The sequence below is a fragment of the Triticum dicoccoides genome, chromosome 7B (assembly GCF_002162155.2).
Source record: "Triticum dicoccoides isolate Atlit2015 ecotype Zavitan chromosome 7B, WEW_v2.0, whole genome shotgun sequence".
NCBI classification, from domain to species: Eukaryota; Viridiplantae; Streptophyta; class Magnoliopsida; order Poales; family Poaceae; genus Triticum; species Triticum dicoccoides.
The window spans coordinates 270,154,225-270,173,287 of record NC_041393.1 but is presented as its reverse complement, the minus strand read 5'-3'; the positions used below and the strand labels follow the sequence as shown (position 1 = coordinate 270,173,287).

The following is a 19,063-nucleotide window of genomic DNA, read 5'->3' as shown; positions in this document are numbered from 1 at the left end:
TAGAGTTATAATATAAGTCATGTACCCCTTTGTATTTATCCCGTTGTATAAGGGGTTTCCTGCATATGTTCCACACCTGTACATGTATATATATCGGCCTATGGCCTCATGGGAATATAAGTTGCTTATTCCTAACAACCGTAGACCATCAGGCGACGGACGCCGAGTGAGATATCCATACGCAACCCGTAGAGAAGTGCTTCATACTCAGCCTCATTATTGGAGGAATCGAAGTGAATCTGAAGGACATAACTGAGTTTATCACCCCTTGGAGAAACCAGGACCACTCCGGCACCGAAACCATTCAACATTTTGGACCCATCGAAGAACATAGTCCAGTGCTCCGAGTGAACTTGAGTCGGTTGTTGCTGCTCAATCCACTCGGCCAAGAAATCTGCGAGTGCTTGAGATTTAATCGCCTTCTTCGCTTCAAACTTGATATCCAGAGGGAGAAGTTCAATTGCCACTTAGCCACTCAGCCAGTTGCATCTCGATTGTTCATGGTTTCAAATAACGGAGCATCACTGACAACTGAAACCGAGTGGTCTTGGAAATAATGTGCAACTTTCTTCGCAGTCAAGTAAATTCCGTAACAAGTTTCTGATAATGCAGATACCTCTGCTTGAACGGGGTCAGAACTTCGGATATATAGTACACTGTTTGTTGAACTTTGTAAGCCTTGCCTTCTTCTCGTTCAACTGTAAGCATTGTGCTGACAACCTGACCAGTGCCCGTAATGTATAAGAGTAAAGGCTCTTTGCTGTTCGGAGCAACAAGCACCGGCTGGGTGGAAAGCAGGGCTTTAAGCTCCATAAACGCTGCTTCGGCTTCGGGAGTCCACGCAAACTTATCGGACTTTTTCATCAGTCGGTAAAGAGGCAGTGCCTTTTCACCGAGACGAGAAATGAACCGACTCATTGCAGCGAGGCAACATGTGAGCTTCTTAATGTCATGGACACACACGGGGCGTTTCATTCGGAAAATTGCACCGATCTTCTCGGGATTGGCATCTATCCCTCGTTCGGAAACCAGGAAACCGAGTACCTTGCCTCCGGGTACTCTGAATGTGCACTTGGACGGATTCCGCTTAATGACATACCTTCTCAAATTGGCAAAGGTTTCAACGAGATCAGTCAGCAGGTCGGAACCTTTACGTCACTTGACCACAATATCATCCATATAGGCTTCCACATTCCGACTAATCTGAGTGAGCAGGCACTTCTGGATCATGCGCATGAATGTGGCGCCAGCGTTTTTGAGGCCGAATGGCATGGTGACATAGCAAAAACACCCAAATGGGGTGATGAAGGCCGTTTTTATTTCATCTGGCCCATATAGTCGGATCTGATGGTATCGGGAATACGCATCAAGAAAAGACAAGCGCTCACAGCCCACAGTCGAGTCGACTATCTGATCGATGCGAGGGAGCGAAAAATGATCCTTTGGGCAGGCCCGATTGATATGCTTGAAGTCAATGCACATGCGGAGTGAATTATCCTTCTTGGGGGACCATGACGACGTTGCCGAGCCACTCGGAGTGGTATATCTCGCGTATGAACTCAGCTGCTAAGAGCCGAGCCACTTCCTCGCCAATCGCCTTCCTCTTCTCCGCGGCAAAACGATGGAGATGCTCTTTGACAGGTTTGGCCTTGGAATCGACACGCAAACGGTGCTCAGCCAGCCCCCTGGGTACACCTGGCATGTCTGATGGTTTTCATGCGAAGATGTCCCAGTTCTCACGGAGGAACTGGATGAGTGCGGCTTACTATTTGCTCCCGAGTGTCGTTGAGATGTGGATCGAAGCAGCTGTGGGATCTTGCGGGTGGATGTGAACTGGTTTCATCTTGCCAGCCGATTGAAATGCGGATTCAGAAGCGGGCTTCTTGGAACGGAGCAAATCACTCGGATCAGCATTCTTCTTGTACTCTTCCAGTTCCACTACTGTCATTTGCTCATCAGCGATCTTGGATCCCTTCTGGAGGCATTCCTCCGCTCTCTGCCTATTCCCAGTGACCGTAAATACGCCTTTGGGCCCGGGCATCTTCAACTTGAGGTACACGTAACATGGACAGGCCATGAAACAAGCATATGCCGGTCTGCCCAGAATAGCATGATAGGCACTGTGAAAATCTACCACTTCAAACGTCAACTTTTCCTTGCGAAAATTCTTCGAATCACCAAAAACCACATCGAAAGCAATCTGCCCGAGTGATTTCGCCTTCTTCCCTGGGATGACTCCGTGGAACTGCATGTTGCTTTTACTGAGTCGGGACATCGGAATGCCCATCCCCTGGAGGGTCTCAGCATACAGAATGTTCAAACCACTGCCAGCATCCATGAGAACTTTGCGCAACCGAGTGCCTCCGACGATTGGGTCGACCACCAAAGTCTGCCGCCCGAGGTAGCAACGTGAGCTGGGTGATCTGACTGGTCGAAGGTGATAGGAATCTTTGACCACTTGAGTTACGTTGTAGTTGCCGGAGCAACCATGTTCACCTCTCGGTTGATGACTTTCAGTCGACTTTTGCTCTCTACATCAGCAAAAATCACTAAAGTAGCATTGACCTTCGGGTAATCTTCTGCCTTTTCTTCATCCTCATCCTTGTCAGAGCCTTTCTCACTCCGCTGACCCTCACGGAACTGCTAAATAAGGAATCTGCACTGTCGAGTGGTGTGCTTGGGCAAAATCAAGTTACCTTCTTCATCATTCTTCGTGTGGATGGCACACGGTAAATCCAGGACGTCCTGGCCCGACTGATCCTTCATCTTTTTGGGTACCCACTGCCCCTTGGGCTTTTCTTTGAACTTTCCTTGTGTATTCACTACCGCGGCTTCAGCCTGACCTGTGGCTTCAGCTTTGCGTTTCTGTTTCCGACTGGAATTCCTGCCCCCAGTGTCGAGGTCGACGACCTTCCCTTAGCCATTACGGAGTCGGTCTTCTTCTTCTCCATTCGCGTACCGAGTGGCTATCTCCATCATTCGGTTCAGAGTCATGGCCCCGAAGCGACCAAACTTCAGGTTGAGCTCCCTGTACCTGATGCCTTCCTTAAAGGCGCACACTGCTTGGTGTTCAGAAACATTTTCCACCACATGGTGAAGTGTGGTTCACCGTTGGATATAGTCCCTCAAGGTCTCATTCGGCTTCCGGACGCAGTGCTGCAATTCAGTTAGTCCAGCTGGTCGTTTGCAGGTGCCTTCGAATGTTTTGATAAACACTCGGGCTAAGTCTTCCCAACAGTATATGCTTAGCTAGGGCCAACTGGTTCAACCATGCCCTGGTCGAGTCCTCAAGCATCAAGGGCAGGTGCTTCATGGCCACTTCGTCATTTCCTCCACCAATTTGCACTGCCACTCCTCTAACCATGTGTCCGGCTTTGACTCGCCAGTAAACGTGCTCACTCCTGCAGCCAACCTGAAGTTGAGAGGAATCTCAGCAGCTCGAATGGCTCTGCTGAAACACTTGGGCCCAGAGCGAACGCTCTGCCCCCACTTGGGTGATCTCTGTCCAAACCTTTTCTGTTAGCCCTGCCTCTGTCAACCAGGCCCTGAACGAGGACTGACCTTGCATCAAACCCGGGCTCTAGGGGGTCGACTGGAATCCTCTGCTCGTCACCGTACGGGCGCCTGTCATCATACCGACGGGGCGCGTACGAACCACCCCTCGGAAGGGGCGTGGGCACTCGACGGCGGTCATCACGATGGTATCGATGGTCAAACTGCCCGTGGCCTCGACCCAGGTACTGGTCCTGGCGATAACCACGATTTTCACGCCGCGGAGGCGATCTTGGGCTATGCACCGACTGAACTGTGTCCGCCATGAATCCTATTGCGCGACAGGGAAACAGCCGAATTCTGCTCTCCGACTGCCCTGAGCAGTGCCCGAATCTGCTATAGGCCTCTACCAGCCTCGGAACGGGACAGCTGGATTGAATCCGCAATACGTGCAGCCGCTGCAACATTTTGGATCGGAGTGCGGTATACCTGACACTCATCCCGAGGTCCAGTCAGGAACAACTGCCGCTGCCGTCGACTGGAACTTGGGAGTTGCCTGCGGGCGCGGTCGTTGAGTGACTTCTGAAGATTCTCCAGGCGCGCACGCTCGGACAGAGGGCTATGCGCGCAGCCTCCAAAGCTTGAGCCTCGGTGGTCTCCCCACCGATGGGGGTCTGGAGAGCTTGGTCGTTCCTGTGCTGCAACTCTTCTCTCTGCTCGGCAGTGAGGGCTTGCGGGTAGTACTCGTCGTTGTCGTGCGATGGACCACCGCTATCGCCCCCGCCACGAGGAAATCCTGATGGGTTGCGCTGCGAGTCAACCATGAAGACTTCCGCCACAGGGTCGTTGCTTTCGCACTCGGAGAGAGTATCTGAGTGGCCAGTCGACAGAACAAACAATCCATAAAGAGATTCATCGGGCTCGATTGCCGCGATCTAAGGAGTGGCCGACTGACGGGCCACCGCGTGCTTCACCCACCGCTGGAGCCGCGAGCGACCGGATCGCTTGCGACCGCGAGCAATGGGGAGGGAAGACGCCACCGGAGCCGACCGATACTGAGTCGACGGCTGACGCAAGAGGACGCCGCAGGCACTCGCGTGGAAGTGCGCCGCCCCGCGGATGGGGAGCACCTCGACGTCGAGGGGAGCTTCCTGGAGCCAGGCCGAGTCGTCGGCGATGAAGGTGAGCGCGTCGAGACAGATCTCGGGGCCCAGAGAATCCACCGCCGGAAACCATGTCGATGGAGATCGAAGATTGCAACCTCCTCGAAAGTTGCTTAGACGCCAGCCCAACAGTGGGCGCCAACTGTCGTGGGAATGGATCTGACAGTAGAGATGGGGGGTACGTAGGAGAGGGCAGTGCCTAGCTACGGCGAGGTTGTACACTCGGATTTACGAGGTCAGGCCCCTCTCGAAGGAGGTAACAGCCCTACATCTCGGTGTCGCGGAGGCTCTGTTGATTGGAGTGTTGAATTACAGGGGGTGCGAACCCTTGTGCAAGAGGGGAGGGGTGGCTTGTATAGAGTACGCCGACCCCTCGCAGCCCTCAGTTACGCAAGGGTTCAATGAGAGTATAATGTCACGAACGTTTCTGATAACAATCGCGTTTAATTATCTTTAAGATGGTGGGGTGAATGACCGGCCGTTGCTATCTAGAGGTGACCCTAGGTCTTCTGTGCTTCGAGTGGCTTCTTGTACTCCGAGTGAATGATGACGGTTGAGTCGAATTGGGGTATCCGAGTGGATCTACTATCGAGTGGATTACACTATGTGATGATTCCAGTCGATATCCCCTTTCTATCTTCGTAGGCCTTGGCTTCTTATGTGGTGTCCTTGGGTAGGGCATATAGGTCAGGCCCACGACCCTACCCTAGGTACATGTCATTGTCAGCAAGCAAATTCACTGTATGACAGCCGAAACGGCTGACCCAGCAGGCGAGTTCACTGCGTGTCCCTCCTTTCTGGAGGTTGTACCCCTGATGTCTTCCTGTTCAATGAAATGAAACACAAATTCTTTTGCATTTTCTCGAGAAAAAACATATTGGAAACCCAGAACACTCTTTATAAGTGATGTCTATACATCACAACACATAAGAGCAGAGGGAAAACTAGCTTGAGAATCTGATTGTTTAAAGGGTGAATGAACGTGTTTCCCAATCTACAAGCATGACATTTCATAGACGAGATCTTATTATAAGAGAACTCGAAAGACAAATCGTTTTCGAGAGGGCGTCATGTCCTGGAAGCCCAAGTCGTTGAAGTCAAAGCTCGGAGGTGCTAGCAAGAAGAGACTGAGGCCCGTACACGAGGGCATAAAGTTCGTCAGGGCAATCACATAGGAGAATCACTGATCGTGTATGCAAGTCCATAATAGAAAAAACATATTTGTCAAATTTTAACGATGGCAGGATTCTCAGGAGTGAAGTAACAAACAAAAATCAACTTTTAATAAGATTATGAGTGATGACGACATTGTGAAGGTGAAGTAGAAAAGAACAAATGGGAAGGGAGGTGGTACCGGTATGGGTGATCGGAAGGGAGACGGCATTAGCAACGATGAAGCTAGGGGTGGAAAAGAATGTGGAGTGAGAGAGGATACCGGGATTGTTTGCCATATGCGAGGTGCCAAAGGACCAGTTGGACCCACCGCCTTGAAGGGAGAGGTTGTTGAGGGCGGCGTGAAGTTGTGTCTGGTCCCATGCTTGTGTCTGGTCCCATGCCGTTGGTTGGGCTTGTGGTGGTGAAGGACCATAACCCTAGTAGGGAGGAGCGAAGGCAAAGCCCTGCTGTCCTAGTTGCGTGTCATGGCCGTGTGGAAAAGAGACGTCGGGACAAGGCCCGAGTAGAATGGCACCTGGAACGTGCCTGTTGGGTGGCCATGCGTGGAACATGTAAGATGGTGGGTAGGCATCGGTGATCCACGCTGGCGTTGGAGCAGTTCACGTGTCAGGAGCTGCCGGGTTGGAGCCGAACGTAGTTTGGGATGGTTTCTTCTTCTCTCACTTGCCGCAATCACAAGAGGAAGGCGCGATGGGATAGGAAGCAGGCGAAGCAATGGGCGCATGGCAAGAGCGATTAGCGACAAGGGTCACTGCACATGGTGAGCGCCATGGGCAAGGCGAGGTTCTTACTAGAGCAGGGTGCCGCGGGCACAAGCAAAGGTGAGGTTGGTCAGGTTGATAGTGGTCGAAGTTGCCGTTAAGCCCATTGATGAAGGCGAGCAGCATGTCCTGGTCGACAACGGGGGAGCCCGAGTCACGCAGGGTCTCAGCAAGACACTTGAAACGACCGAAGAACGCGGTGATGAACAAATCACCTTGGACGAGATTGTGGAACTCTCGTTTAGTGAAAATGGCGCGTTGGAGATGATTGTCGAGGAAGAGGGAGGTGATAGCGGTTCACACATGCTCGGTTGTGTTAGCAATCGATCTGAGTCCACTTAACGTCACCAAGCATCATGGCGCCATCAACGGAGCCGTTGACATGGTTGGTGAGGCCAAGCTTGCGTTAGGTGAGGTTGAAGGTCTAACAGATGGAGAAATTCAACTCGACGAAATCAAGGGTGGTGGTGACATGGTTGCAGATACCATGTGGACTGGTAAGATTTGGAGAATATGCAGCGCATCGTATTCATGTATGTTGGGGACATATATACACAGTACAAATCGACCTAGACTTGTCTTCCAAGATCATATCTCGTAATTAAAAGAAGAGATAGACCAGTAGAGTTAGCTAGGAAGGAAACAATCCTACCTGATCGCATGTGATATGCTAATATTCTTACACTAGCAGTGGAAAGCAAACTACACAACCTATAATTGCTTCCGATAAGTGTCTCAGAGCATCTTTATCTATTATACCAATATAATAATAAGACCCAAAGGGACAGACCCAATTGATCTCGGCCATACATCTGTGTTAATCCAACAATCCATATCGTCCGAATGGTGAGGTGTCTCGGCCATACATCTGTGTCAATCCAACAATTCATATCGTCCCAATGGTGAGCACCTCATCATTGTTAACGTCCTAATTACCCACCACTGCCATTGGTTCTAGTTTCACATCTCCACAGTCAAATGATGTCAGCCTAACAAGCAAGATACCTAAAGACCTCCCATAATTTTCTCAATTCCTTTCACGCTCCTTTCTCCCCTCACACCACAAATGCCGACACATCGCTTGCGGATCACCGTCCGGGGCGAGCCCATATGTCGCCTCGAGTTCAAAGTTCGCCACGCTCCCCACATTAAAGCGCACCGAGCACTATCACCGGCCCCGTGACATTCATGTGCACCATTGAACGTGCTCTTAGACAGACTAGAGCACGTCGCCCTCAACCTCACTGCCACCACTGCCTCCTCCCCCTACTGGTGGCACCACCCCGTTGTGCCCTTTCACATCCTCCGCCACACCCATCCAGATCCATTTGTTGAGAAGGGTTAGAGAGTCACTCCCGGTGAGCTCGCTAGCACCAGAACATCACCGTCGTTCTCCTCGTTCTCTAGGCCAGACCTCACGACCACTCCTATGCCCCGATGCGCTGGCTGAGCAATCCCTTCGACAAGCAGATCGAGGTGGTCCCGCAGCGCCAAACGCATTTTGCCAGTTGCCTGATTTGTTCCGAAATTGAAATAGATTAAAGAATCGGGCATTCAAAAGACAAGATAGATGATTATCGTTTTATATTTTTCCTCATTATTTGCATATTGATTTGTTGTGTTCGTGATTGGCACGCATAATCAGGTTTGCCCAACGCCTTCCACTGCTTCATTTTTCCTGCTTTCGTAGTTTGTAAAACCGTAGTTTCGAATTGATGAAATCGAAGGAGCTCTCTTCTATTTATTTAGGGGAAAAATCATGTTTGCCCAAGCCTCTTGGTGAACCCAACTTCTGCAGGCGAAAATTGCTTGTCATTGATGTAATCTAGCAACCGATATGTCCATAGGGTTCTCTCAGCCTGTGAACCATGTAGGACATTTGCAGCCGATCGCGAGTGAGCCCTCGTGGCGGGGCTACTGGATTTGAAGAAGCTGCAACCCTTGTTCGGTGACACTGACAAAGGTAGCATCAGTACCAGGGTTGCTTTCCAGAAGGATACCTACGATTCCTATGTGGTAAATACACGTCATCATTCTATCTTCAATTCTTCATGCCGACGTTAGTTGTGGAACAATACCTTTTTTGAAAGAAAAAAGATTGTTTAGCGTTCATTGAGCTTTGTTTTAGTCTTTGGTGCATCTGTGAATTTAAACATGGTTAGATGTGTAACTGTTTGTGTTATGTTTTTTCTCCCTTGAAGATGTCTATGGGGGAATAAAGAGTAGAGCATTTGGTGAGTATAGCATTAATGAGCATGGCTTTCGTAAGCGAAGTACTGGGCCAAACGAGTCACATACCAATGAGAAGGCATACCGATGTGCCTCTGAAGACATGCATATATTTGGTCCAATTGGAGATGGGAGCAAGTAGTACTATGCGATAGCTATTTCTATACCACTTCACCGAATTTTTAGCTTGGTTAAGATAAAACATTTTCGACAAGGTGCACTTTTAATTGTCAGAAATGCAGCTTACAACCACATTGGTGCGTACTTCTGTTTTTTTAGATGAACATCCCAATAAGGGTGTTTTCATTTTTAATCCCCTAATAATTGTTCGTTCTACTTCACTGAACTTACAAAAGAAGATAGTGAGAAATTGAATTCCTATTGTTTGTACCTACACTCAAATGAAACTTGTGGAAAAAAAATCTGCCCAGCGGACGAATTTGGTCTACATTGCACAATAGTTTCCAGCAAAGAATATGTGTTTTTCCTTTTTCCATGATTGGGGATATGTGGTGTTCTTTTCTACTTTTCGAATGGGAAGTTGGGAACATGTGGACAGATCATTGATGTGCTCCGAGATTCGCTCTACACAGTTCTGAGTTGCAGTGAGCAAATTATCTACAAGAACACAACTTTATCTAAAAAGGACTATATATATATATATATATTCACTTTCTGGACCTTCCATTTTTGGGATCATTGTCTTCTTGATTTTTGGGAAACAGAATCTACATTCTTTACCTTTCAAGGTGTATGTGCACATGAAGCCGTACATGTCACAATGATTGTGAGACGGAGCACCAACAGTTTTTTGTTCAGTCCGTGGGCATGTACTGAGATGTCTTGTGAACACAGAAGAGATTTGATAGTGGTATCTCATAGCACTTACAGAGATGTATAAGCAGAGCACACAGCAGTTTTAATTATTGGTATACATGTGCTTGTATGCTTAATGTTGTTTTTGTTGTCGTTATCTCATTTCTCATTTTTATATGAACTCACTCTGATCTTCAATACCAAATAAATACAATAAAATATATTAGATTATGGATCTAATGATATTGATTTGATACTGTGAATGTGATATTTCTTATCCTATATTGTCTCCTTCGATGCCCTTATAAATTGATCACTAAGGTGATGGATAACAGAGTAGCTATTTTTGCTGACAAGCTTATCAGCAAACACCAGAATGCTTTCATTAAGCACAGGAATATCATGGATGGGATCCTCACTCTCCATGAGGTGCTACACCACACTCATCAAAAGAAAAAGATTGGCATGGTACTTAAGCTAGATTTTGAAAAAGCCTATGACAAGATAAACTGGGATTTCCTCCTCGATGCCATAGTAATCGAGGGTTTGGGACTACTTGGTGTGGCTGGGTGAAAAAAATCCTCAGTAATGGTACAGTCAGCATTAAGCTAAATAATGAGATGGGACCTTACTTTCAGAGCTACAAAGGCGTTCACCAAGGTGACTCCCATTCCCCATTTTTATTTAACCTCGCTGTGGAAGCTCTGTCTAAGATGATTCGCAATGCTCAAAAGGAAAAAATGATTACTGGACTAGCTCCAGACCTCATTGAGAATGGCATAGCCATCCTCCAATATGCTGACGACACAGTCATCTGTTTTGAACATGAGGAGGAGGCTGCTGTTAACTTGAAGCTCCTCTTATATATTTTTGAACTCATGTCTGGTCTAAAGATAAACTTCCTTAAGAGTGAAATCCTGTGTGTGGGACGAGATGATAATGTACTAGCTTCCTATGCTGATCTTTTCAACTGTCAAATTGGGCACTTCCCGATGAAATACTTGGGAGTGTCGGTAAGCTACTCCACCTTGCGTAGCCTGGACTGGAGTTTTGTAGATGACAAATTCCTCAAATGTTGTGAAACAGGATTGGGAACGCTGCATCCTCGGGAGGAAGACTTGTACTCCTAAATTCCTCCCTTTCTAGCATTGTTTATTACTACATGGCTATGTTTTTGCTTCCTAAGATGGTGATCTACAAACTTGATAGACATCGCACAAAGTTTTTCTGGCAAGAAACCAACGGCAGGAAACGTTATCATCTTGTGAAATGGACCAGAATCTGTAGATCGAAGGACAAAGGGGGTTTGGGGGTGAAAGATCTCCGTAAGCATAATATTAGCTTACTTACTAAATGGTGGTGGAAACTCGAGACACAACAAGGGTTGTGGCAGGATGTAATTTGAGCCAGGTACTTGAAAAAGATACTATAACTTTGGTGAGAAGTAGATTTGGAGATTCGCCGATCTGAAAAGCCATTATGAAAGTTAAGGAATACTATCTAGCTGGAAGAGGGGTGATCCTGAAATCTGGCAACTTGGCCAGAGTGTGGATTGATCCCATTGATAATAACTCTCCCTTACGGGATAGATTCCCCGAGCTTTACAGCGTATGTAATGAGCAGGAGATTACAGTTGCCAAGTTCAAAAACAATGTTAGCATAGATTTCTTCAGGAGACGCCTACACCCTCCGCTGATGGATCAGTGGGGGGAAGTCAAGCGGGCGGCTGAATCCTGGGTACTCTCTAACGAGCCGGATCAAGTGAGCTGGAACCTTGGGAAGAGTAAGCGCTTAACAACTAAATCTGTGTATGCATACTTGGAAAAGCATCTAGCTGGTTGTGACTATAGATGGATATGGAAAGCTAAACTACCTCTTAAGATTCAGATATTCTTATGGCAATTATTCCAGGATGCTGTGCTGACACGCGATGTTATGAAAAGACGAAACTGGGCTGGAAACCCGAAATGTTCCTTCTGCACAGATAGAGAAACCTCGCAACACCTTTTCTTCACCTGCCCAGTTGCCAGGGTAGTCTGGAGAACTGTTGGGTGTGTCCTGGGCACGGATTTATGTCCTGACAATTTGTGGCAATATTTCTCCTGGTGCTATGTCTTCTTACCGGATGGATCTAAGTTATATACCTTTGGCCTTGCTGCAATATGCTGGGCTATGTGGAGTCGTAATCGGGCCACATTCGAACATAAGAAGCTAAAAACTCCTTTTGATGTGGTTTTTTCTGCATGTGGATATCTGAATTATTGGGCAGGTCTGATGGATGGAGTTGATCGCGAGGCAATGGAGCGCGGCGCCAAGATGCTGAAGACCAATGCGGCTACCATGATGAGGATCTGTGCGGCCGCAGCTGAACCAGCGATGGACTGATGAGTTGCTGCTGTACTATCTTCATCAGTAGCATCCTACCTCCCCAACTGTTATGTTAGACTTTGATCTTTACCCCTGCGTGGGCTTTTGCTGTCTGCTCATCATGTGAGCTTTCCCCGTTTTGGAGACTTTATGCTGGTACCTTGGTTCGTGCTGGTTAGGATAGTTGGTTTTAGATGGCACTGGGTTTTCGTCCCATAGTGAGCTGCTTGATGACGAGTGCTCACGGTGGGCTTCCCAGTGGTATCTTGAACTCGCTTTCCCCTTTCCAGCTTCCTTTAAAAATCAGACGTTGTATTTCCGTTATGTTAAGTAATGGAAAGGGGTTATGCCCGGTTCAAAAAAAAACTTGGTCATATTTCACAAAATATAACTTAAGACAAAACTATTATGTGAAGTATTTTGAGAGAGAGAGAGTATATGTAGCTCATTCACCATGTAATAACTAAGACATGACAAATGCACACGATGAGCACTTCTTTCTTGGCCACTCTAGTCCGACTACATACTCTATAACTTAACAGACTTCATGACCAAGACTTTTTTTTCGAGAAAACGCAAGAGAGCTTGCATTTCATTGCTTTGGAAAGAGAGTTTCAGTTACAATCCTCCTAGGAGGCAGTTACAGTGCCCAATAGCACATCAGTGAACGTCCCAAGTTTGTGGTACGATGGCGCGAAGCCCTAGAGCGCCGGCTCTGGCCCAGAGGGCGGCCTCATCCTTGATCTTCGTGAGCAGGTCATTCGCTGAGGGCCGTCCTCGGTTGAAGACACAATCGTTGCGGTGCTTCCAAATCATCCCTGGGACGAGGAGGGCCGTGGAGGCAAGGCCCTTGCGCATGGGTTTGGGAGTGTGCTGCCACGCCATGTGCCACCAGTCATTGAGAGAAGTCTCGCTGTCGGGCGGGGCGCAGGAGAGTCGGAGCCAGTGCAGCACCTCGTACCAGATCTACCGGGCGAAGGGGCAAGCGAGGATGAGGTGGTGCACGGTCTCGGGGTCCTGCTCGAAGAGGGGGCATCGCACGGGGTGTTGTAGGCCGCGGCAGGCGAGGCGGTCGGCCGTCCAACACCGGTCCAGGTGGGCGAGCCAATGGAAGAATCGGACGCGCGGGGGCGCCCAGTTCTTCCAGGTGAGCTTCCATGTGTCGCAGTCCGTGGAGCCATTGAAGGTGGCGATGTAGGCCGATTTGGCGGAGTAGACGCCGCGGGGGTTCCACTTCCAGGAGAGGCGGTCTGGCTCAGCAGAAAGGGTCGTGCGGCTGATTGTGTGCCAGAGCTATAAGTATTGCCCGATCTCATGGATGCCAATCGTGCCATGTATGTCCCGTGCCCATCGGTAGGCCTATAATCCATGGGCGACGGTCCTAAGCTTGCGGCGGCGCTTGGGAATGCATGCATATAGGAGCGGAGCGATCTCGCCAACGAAGCGCCCGTCGATCCATCGGTCTTCCCAGAAGAAGGCCTCCATGCCATTTCCGATTTGCATGGTGGTGGATGCGAAGAAGAATGCGCGCTCCTCGGCGGTGAACTGCAGGTCGAGGCCAGCCCACGCTCTGGTGTTGTCCGTGCAGCTGAACCACAACCATCGGGTGTGGAGCGCGAGGCTGGTCCGAGCGAGATCGCGCACGCCGAGGCCGCCAAGCGAGAGCGGGCTAGCAACGCATTGCCAATTAACATGGCAATGCCCGCCATTTGCTTCCGCGCGCCCGGCCCACAAGAAGCCTCACTGAATCTTCTCGAGTGCCTTGATGGTCTTGTTGGGGGCACTAGAGCGAGGAGCTGGTGGATCGGGACCTTGCTTAGGATGGCCTTGACAAACGCGAGGCGGACAGCCTTGTTCATGAGATGCGCCTTCCAGGTGGGTAGCATGCCGGCCGTTTTGTCGACGACGAGCTGCAATTGTGCGACCGTGGGGCGGTGTGGCGTCAGGGGGATGCCCAAATAGGTGATCAGGAACTCGGCTAGGGGGCAGCCCAGCAGGTTGACAGCGGGCGTGGCATCATCGGCAGAGCACCGGATCAGGGTGGTGGAGCTTTTCGAGAAGTTAACCTAGAGGCCTGATGCGCGGCCGAAGAGCAGTAGGATGCTCTTGACAGCTGTGATGTTGCCAATGGTGGGGTAGCAGTAGAGGATCACGTCATTGGCATAGAGGAGACAGAGGGGACCAGGGCCGGGGGTGCAGCCACTGCAGGACGCCCAATCCCGTCGCGCGGCGGAGGAGGCGGCCCAGCGTGTCAACGGCGAGGACGAAGAGTTGTGGCGACACGGGGTCGCCCTGGCGGAGGCCACACCTGTGCCAGATGGTGGGGCCGGGGTCTTTGTTGATGAGCACCTTCGTACTAGCCGAGGGGAGCAGGATGGCCAGCTAGTCCAAGAAGCGGGAGCCGAAGTCGTACTGGCGGAGGACATCGAAGAGGAACGGCCAGCTAATGGTGTCAAAAGCGCGAGCCAAGTCCAACTTCCGGAGGACGCGAGGGGCGCCGAGCTGGTGCAGAAGGCACACGACTAGTGCACGAGGACGAAATTGTCGTGCGGGCTGCGGCTGGGGATGAATGTGTTCTGGCACGTGCTGACGAGGCTATAGAGCTTTGGCGCGAGGCGGAGCGACAGGACCTTGGCAAAGATTTTGGCGACGAGGTGAATTAGGCTTATGGGCCTAAAGTCGGCTAGGCCACTAGCGTCTGCGCGTCGGGAGCAAGGTGAGGAGCGCCTGGTTGAGGGAGCAAAAGCCCCGACCACGCATCTCGTAAAGCCGCTGGAAGACGTCGACGAAATCCTGTCGGACGATGGACCAACACGCGCACAAGAATTTGGCGGTGAAGTCGTCCGGGCCGGGAGCTTTCCATGAGGGGAGGTGTTTCACCGCCTGTCAAATTTCCTCGGCGTCGAAAGGGGCGTCGAGGTCGTCGAGGTTTGTGGGCGTGATTAGCGCGAAGAGGTCGAGACCGCACTCGCGAGGCGTCTCGCAGCCGAGCAGGACGTCGAACTGTGTGTATGCCGAGGCCGCCATGTCGCAGGGGACAGAGATCGAGGCGCCGTCCACAGTGAGGATGTGGATCCGATTCTTCTGTCACCAGCACGTGCATTGCCGGTGGAAGAAAGATGTGTTGGCATCACTGTCCTTGAGGGACGCAAGACGAGCGCGCTGTCGGGCTATGGTGTGCTCAAGGGAGGCGAGGCCAAGATATGAAGCCTTGATCTGCCGCCGGAGCCAGTCATCATGCGGGGACAGGAGCCAGAACTCCTGCGCCGTGTCCAGCCTGGGGAGCTCCCTGGAGATCGCGAGCTTGAGGCGGACATTGTCGATTGTCCTCAAGCTCTAGCTAGTAAGCTTGCGCGCGGTAAATTGCATGCGTCACATGAGCCGCCGGAAGGGTCGTCGTCGTGGACAGAATGCCAGGCGGCCGCCACGATATCGTGTAACCCGTCCAACCGCGTCCAGAACTCCTCGAAATGGAACCGTCGATGGCCCAGCGGCACCGGTTTGCAATCAAGCGGCAAGGGGTTGTGATCGGAAACGACGGAGGCGAGGCATCGAAGGTGACATTCCCCGTGCAGGTCCTCCCAGTCAGGAGTGCAGAGGACGTGGTCTAGGTGCACGAGGGCTGGGGGGGATTGCTCGTTGGACTCCTCGAAATGGAACCGTCGATGACCAAGACTCTTCAACTAAATCAACTCTATAACCTAAAGTTTCATTAGTATATTTCCTGATAATTAGGGCATTGCACGTGCAAATGTTACTAGTATATTGTAAGATAGATAGGAACCAATTCCATCCGAAAATCATATGGAAAACGCAACACTAGAAGGGACAGTACCTTCACAGACCTCCAATGGTCTAGGCATGAACGGTGAACAAACTGCTGAGTTCCCTTGCACATGCAAGGTGATATTAGCTCATCACCTGCATAAAAAAGGAGTCACATTAAAATATGGAAGCTTAGAAATTGTTGACCTGAAATGGACAAACTGTAGCACCCAACCAGTACGTGTTTTCCATATAATAACTACAACCCTAACTATAAAAAGCAGTATTGGCCTGTTGGCCTAATCTACAGCCTGAAGACTAAACAGTTGAAACAAATTACACTATTAGGTCTACTAAAACATAATCATGCAAAAATTATACTTATTCCTGCTAGAACTTGAACCAGTTCGTTTAGTGTTAGCTTTAGGCTTCAGACATCGCAATGTGATCATGGACCTTCTCTTGTCCTATTGATGATGCAAACCTTCAACTAAAGCAAGTGCTGCAAAACAAAACAAAAACAAAAAAACTGCTAGCACTACGGGTTCGATTCCCGCCGCTCGCCCGCTTAATTTATCAAGTACTATGATAAAAAAAGTTTAGTCTAGTTAACTACTTATATTAAATTAAGTATTAATTAGGTGTACAATTCAATGCTACCCTAATCTACTGGCACACATCCTATGACCTAAGCTTTGCCTATTGGGTTCCATTACAGAGCAAAGATCACAAAGAGATTTTGGATTAGTTGAAAGATGCCAAACAACTGAGTACATGTAACCACACACTTTCTTCTACTTGCTGCAGTCAGACAAGAAGCAAAGTAGCCATAGACAAAATCATTACCAAATTGAACTAAAGCAATCAAATTGACACAACAAAAACTGTATCCCCTATACATAGGATGATCATCAACACAACAAAATAGCATCTCCAATGCATAAGATTGTCACCTATCTCCGACTCGGCCTCAAGGCAAATGCGGCAGCATGCGGCATAAGAACCATCGGTCTCCTCATCCTCAATCTCCAACACGGTCACGGTTGCCGGCTGTGGTGGCGAGAGCTGGAGCAATGAGCCTGACTGATCTTTCCTATCGAGGAGAGGGTCTGAATCACTCATGATCGTCTCTTCCTCGCTCCTGTCCATCCGCCGCAAATGTCCTCTAGTCCAGATTTTAGCCCGTACAATAATGTCCGTCGATAGTTTCAATAGCTAGGTAGCGTCTGCATACAACCTCACAAAACAGGTAGAATTGGCATACGGAGTCTGAAATTACACAAAGAAAATTATAATCAGAATGGGAACAGCCTATGGCAATTCCCGGTGGAACCACTAATTCGGTACAAATTCGTGGAAATCTAATTGTATTCCAAACAGTGTGCCTGAAAATCGACCCCCAAAAATCCAATAAATCCCTACCAAAGTGCGTCTCACCGAGACGCATGGCAACATCTCAAATCTCAAGCACTAATTTGAGCAAAGGCCGAGACCCCAAGCAAAATCCCCCACCGATCTAGTCGAACAGAATACCGAGAAAAATGTAAAGGGTCAAGAAAAACTCACCACGAGAAAGCCGAATTCCAGATCAAGAAGACCCAAGAGATGAACAAACGATGCGAGAAATCGTCAGCGCAAAGGGAACAAGAAGAAGAAGCCCTACCTAAATCCGCGTTTGCAACTTTCCTCTCACGGGAAGGCTTGGAAGGGGTAAGATTCTCCGTGAGAAACAGCAAGGAAGCGGACGCGATAGTACCAAACTTGAAGGTCGTAGTGCACAAAGCGGTGGAATTTTCTACGAAGCACCTCCCTGAGAATATATCAAATAACTTTTCTTTTCTTTTTTTTTCTAATTATAAAGATTGGGCATTTTAGATCGGATTAATATCGAGAAAAAAAAAGCCAGGGCGTAGGATGACCCCTACAAAATAAAATTATATTAACAAACATACTAATCTTCTTCTTCATCTAATTGTACACTGTCCACCTAAGATTAAAATTGAAATCAACCAACAGTAAAGAAAGATGAAACCTGTGAACGCTTTCGCCATATCATGCTTTGAACTTTTGAGGACCGCAATAGCCACTCGCCCTTTGAGACGAGATCTAAAAATCGTTGAAGCAGCATCGGTTGGAGCATCACCCCACTCCGAACAGGCTTGAAATCTGTTACAACCCTCAAATAAGTGATTGTAAATAGATTCATTGCATCCATACATCATGTTAATTTTTCCTTAAAACTTGAAATGAGGGTGATCAAATCCTAGCACTTTGAAATTCAAATAGGTCCAACAAAAAATATTACATTCAATGAACCCAAAATGCTCTTCATTGATATTTGATTTTTTTTTTTTGCAATGGTTTTGATCCAGACCAAAAATAATGAACATTTTTAAGCAATAATTTGGGCACTGAATTTAAATCATATTGTATTTGAGTTGAAGGTTAAAATTTACCATTAAATATTGGTTGCTCCAAATATTCTGGAATTTGTTGTGTGGTTTAAAAATAATTCAAATATGCCCCACAAAAGTTTATAGAATTAACCAAAGTGTTTTGATTTGTAATTTGAATACAAAACAGAATAGCAAATAGAAAACAGAGAGAACTAGAAAAAAGAGAGAGCGACTTGCCTGCCCAGCCTAGCCGACCCAACACTGTGGCACCCGGCCTGGCCCAACTTGCCAGTTATCTCCCTCCTCTCGCCAGAAGGACGCCGAACGCGTGCTCGCCGAGCGCACACACGCGCCCGTGGCCACCTCCTCTCTCCCTGCATGCTTGCCATTCCCCGATGCGTCTGGACGACACCACGCACCATCCCGGACCCTCTCGTCCTCATCCCCTCCTCTATCTCGCTCTGCACCTCATGCTCGAGCGCCACCATCACCACCGACATCGTTCGACGCACCCACCGTAGTTGCCTCGCCTCGCCGACGTGTCCCTAAGCTCCGCAACGACCTCCTGATCCTCTCCATTGAGTCAAGAGACGTCGGATGCCCACGAGCGTTGCCTATGTCGTCGTCTTCAACCTTAGGCCCCCCCAGATCGCCGGCAATGCTCTGTCGCCATTCGGTCGTCCCCGAGCCCATTGAGCCCTCCAATAGACTCCTAGTGAGCTCCTCCGTCTTTTCCCTCTCTCCTCAAGGTCTAACTCGCACTCTAGCTAGCTCCCACACCCTGCCGAGCTCCGGTCGCTGCCGTGCTCTATGAGCCTCACGCTCATGAGCTCCTCCGCTAAAACCCGCCGCACCGGAGTGCTCATGGCGCTCCCATGGTGCCTCCTAGACCCTCAGT

At 49.2% G+C, this 19,063-nt stretch overlaps 1 protein-coding gene across 4 annotated transcripts in view; it reads right to left on the bottom strand.

The window, feature by feature from the left end:
- The window catches only part of LOC119336451, a 30,897-nt gene extending 13,331 nt beyond the window's left edge, over positions 1 to 17,566 (bottom strand). The window contains exons 1-3 of one of the 4 annotated variants that reach the window (XM_037608483.1): positions 17,433 to 17,566; positions 16,723 to 17,038; positions 15,840 to 15,925 (exon numbers count right to left, since the gene is read on the bottom strand). In XM_037608483.1, coding sequence (XP_037464380.1) covers positions 15,840 to 15,925; positions 16,723 to 16,918 — 282 coding nt within the window. In that variant the 5' untranslated portion in view covers positions 16,919 to 17,038; positions 17,433 to 17,566. Of the gene's footprint in view, positions 1 to 15,839; positions 15,926 to 16,722; positions 17,039 to 17,335 lie in introns of all 4 variants that reach the window. The other 3 variants (XM_037608485.1, XM_037608482.1, XM_037608484.1) reach the window with 3 other exon arrangements.
- Positions 17,567 to 19,063: the final 1,497 nt, after the last annotated feature.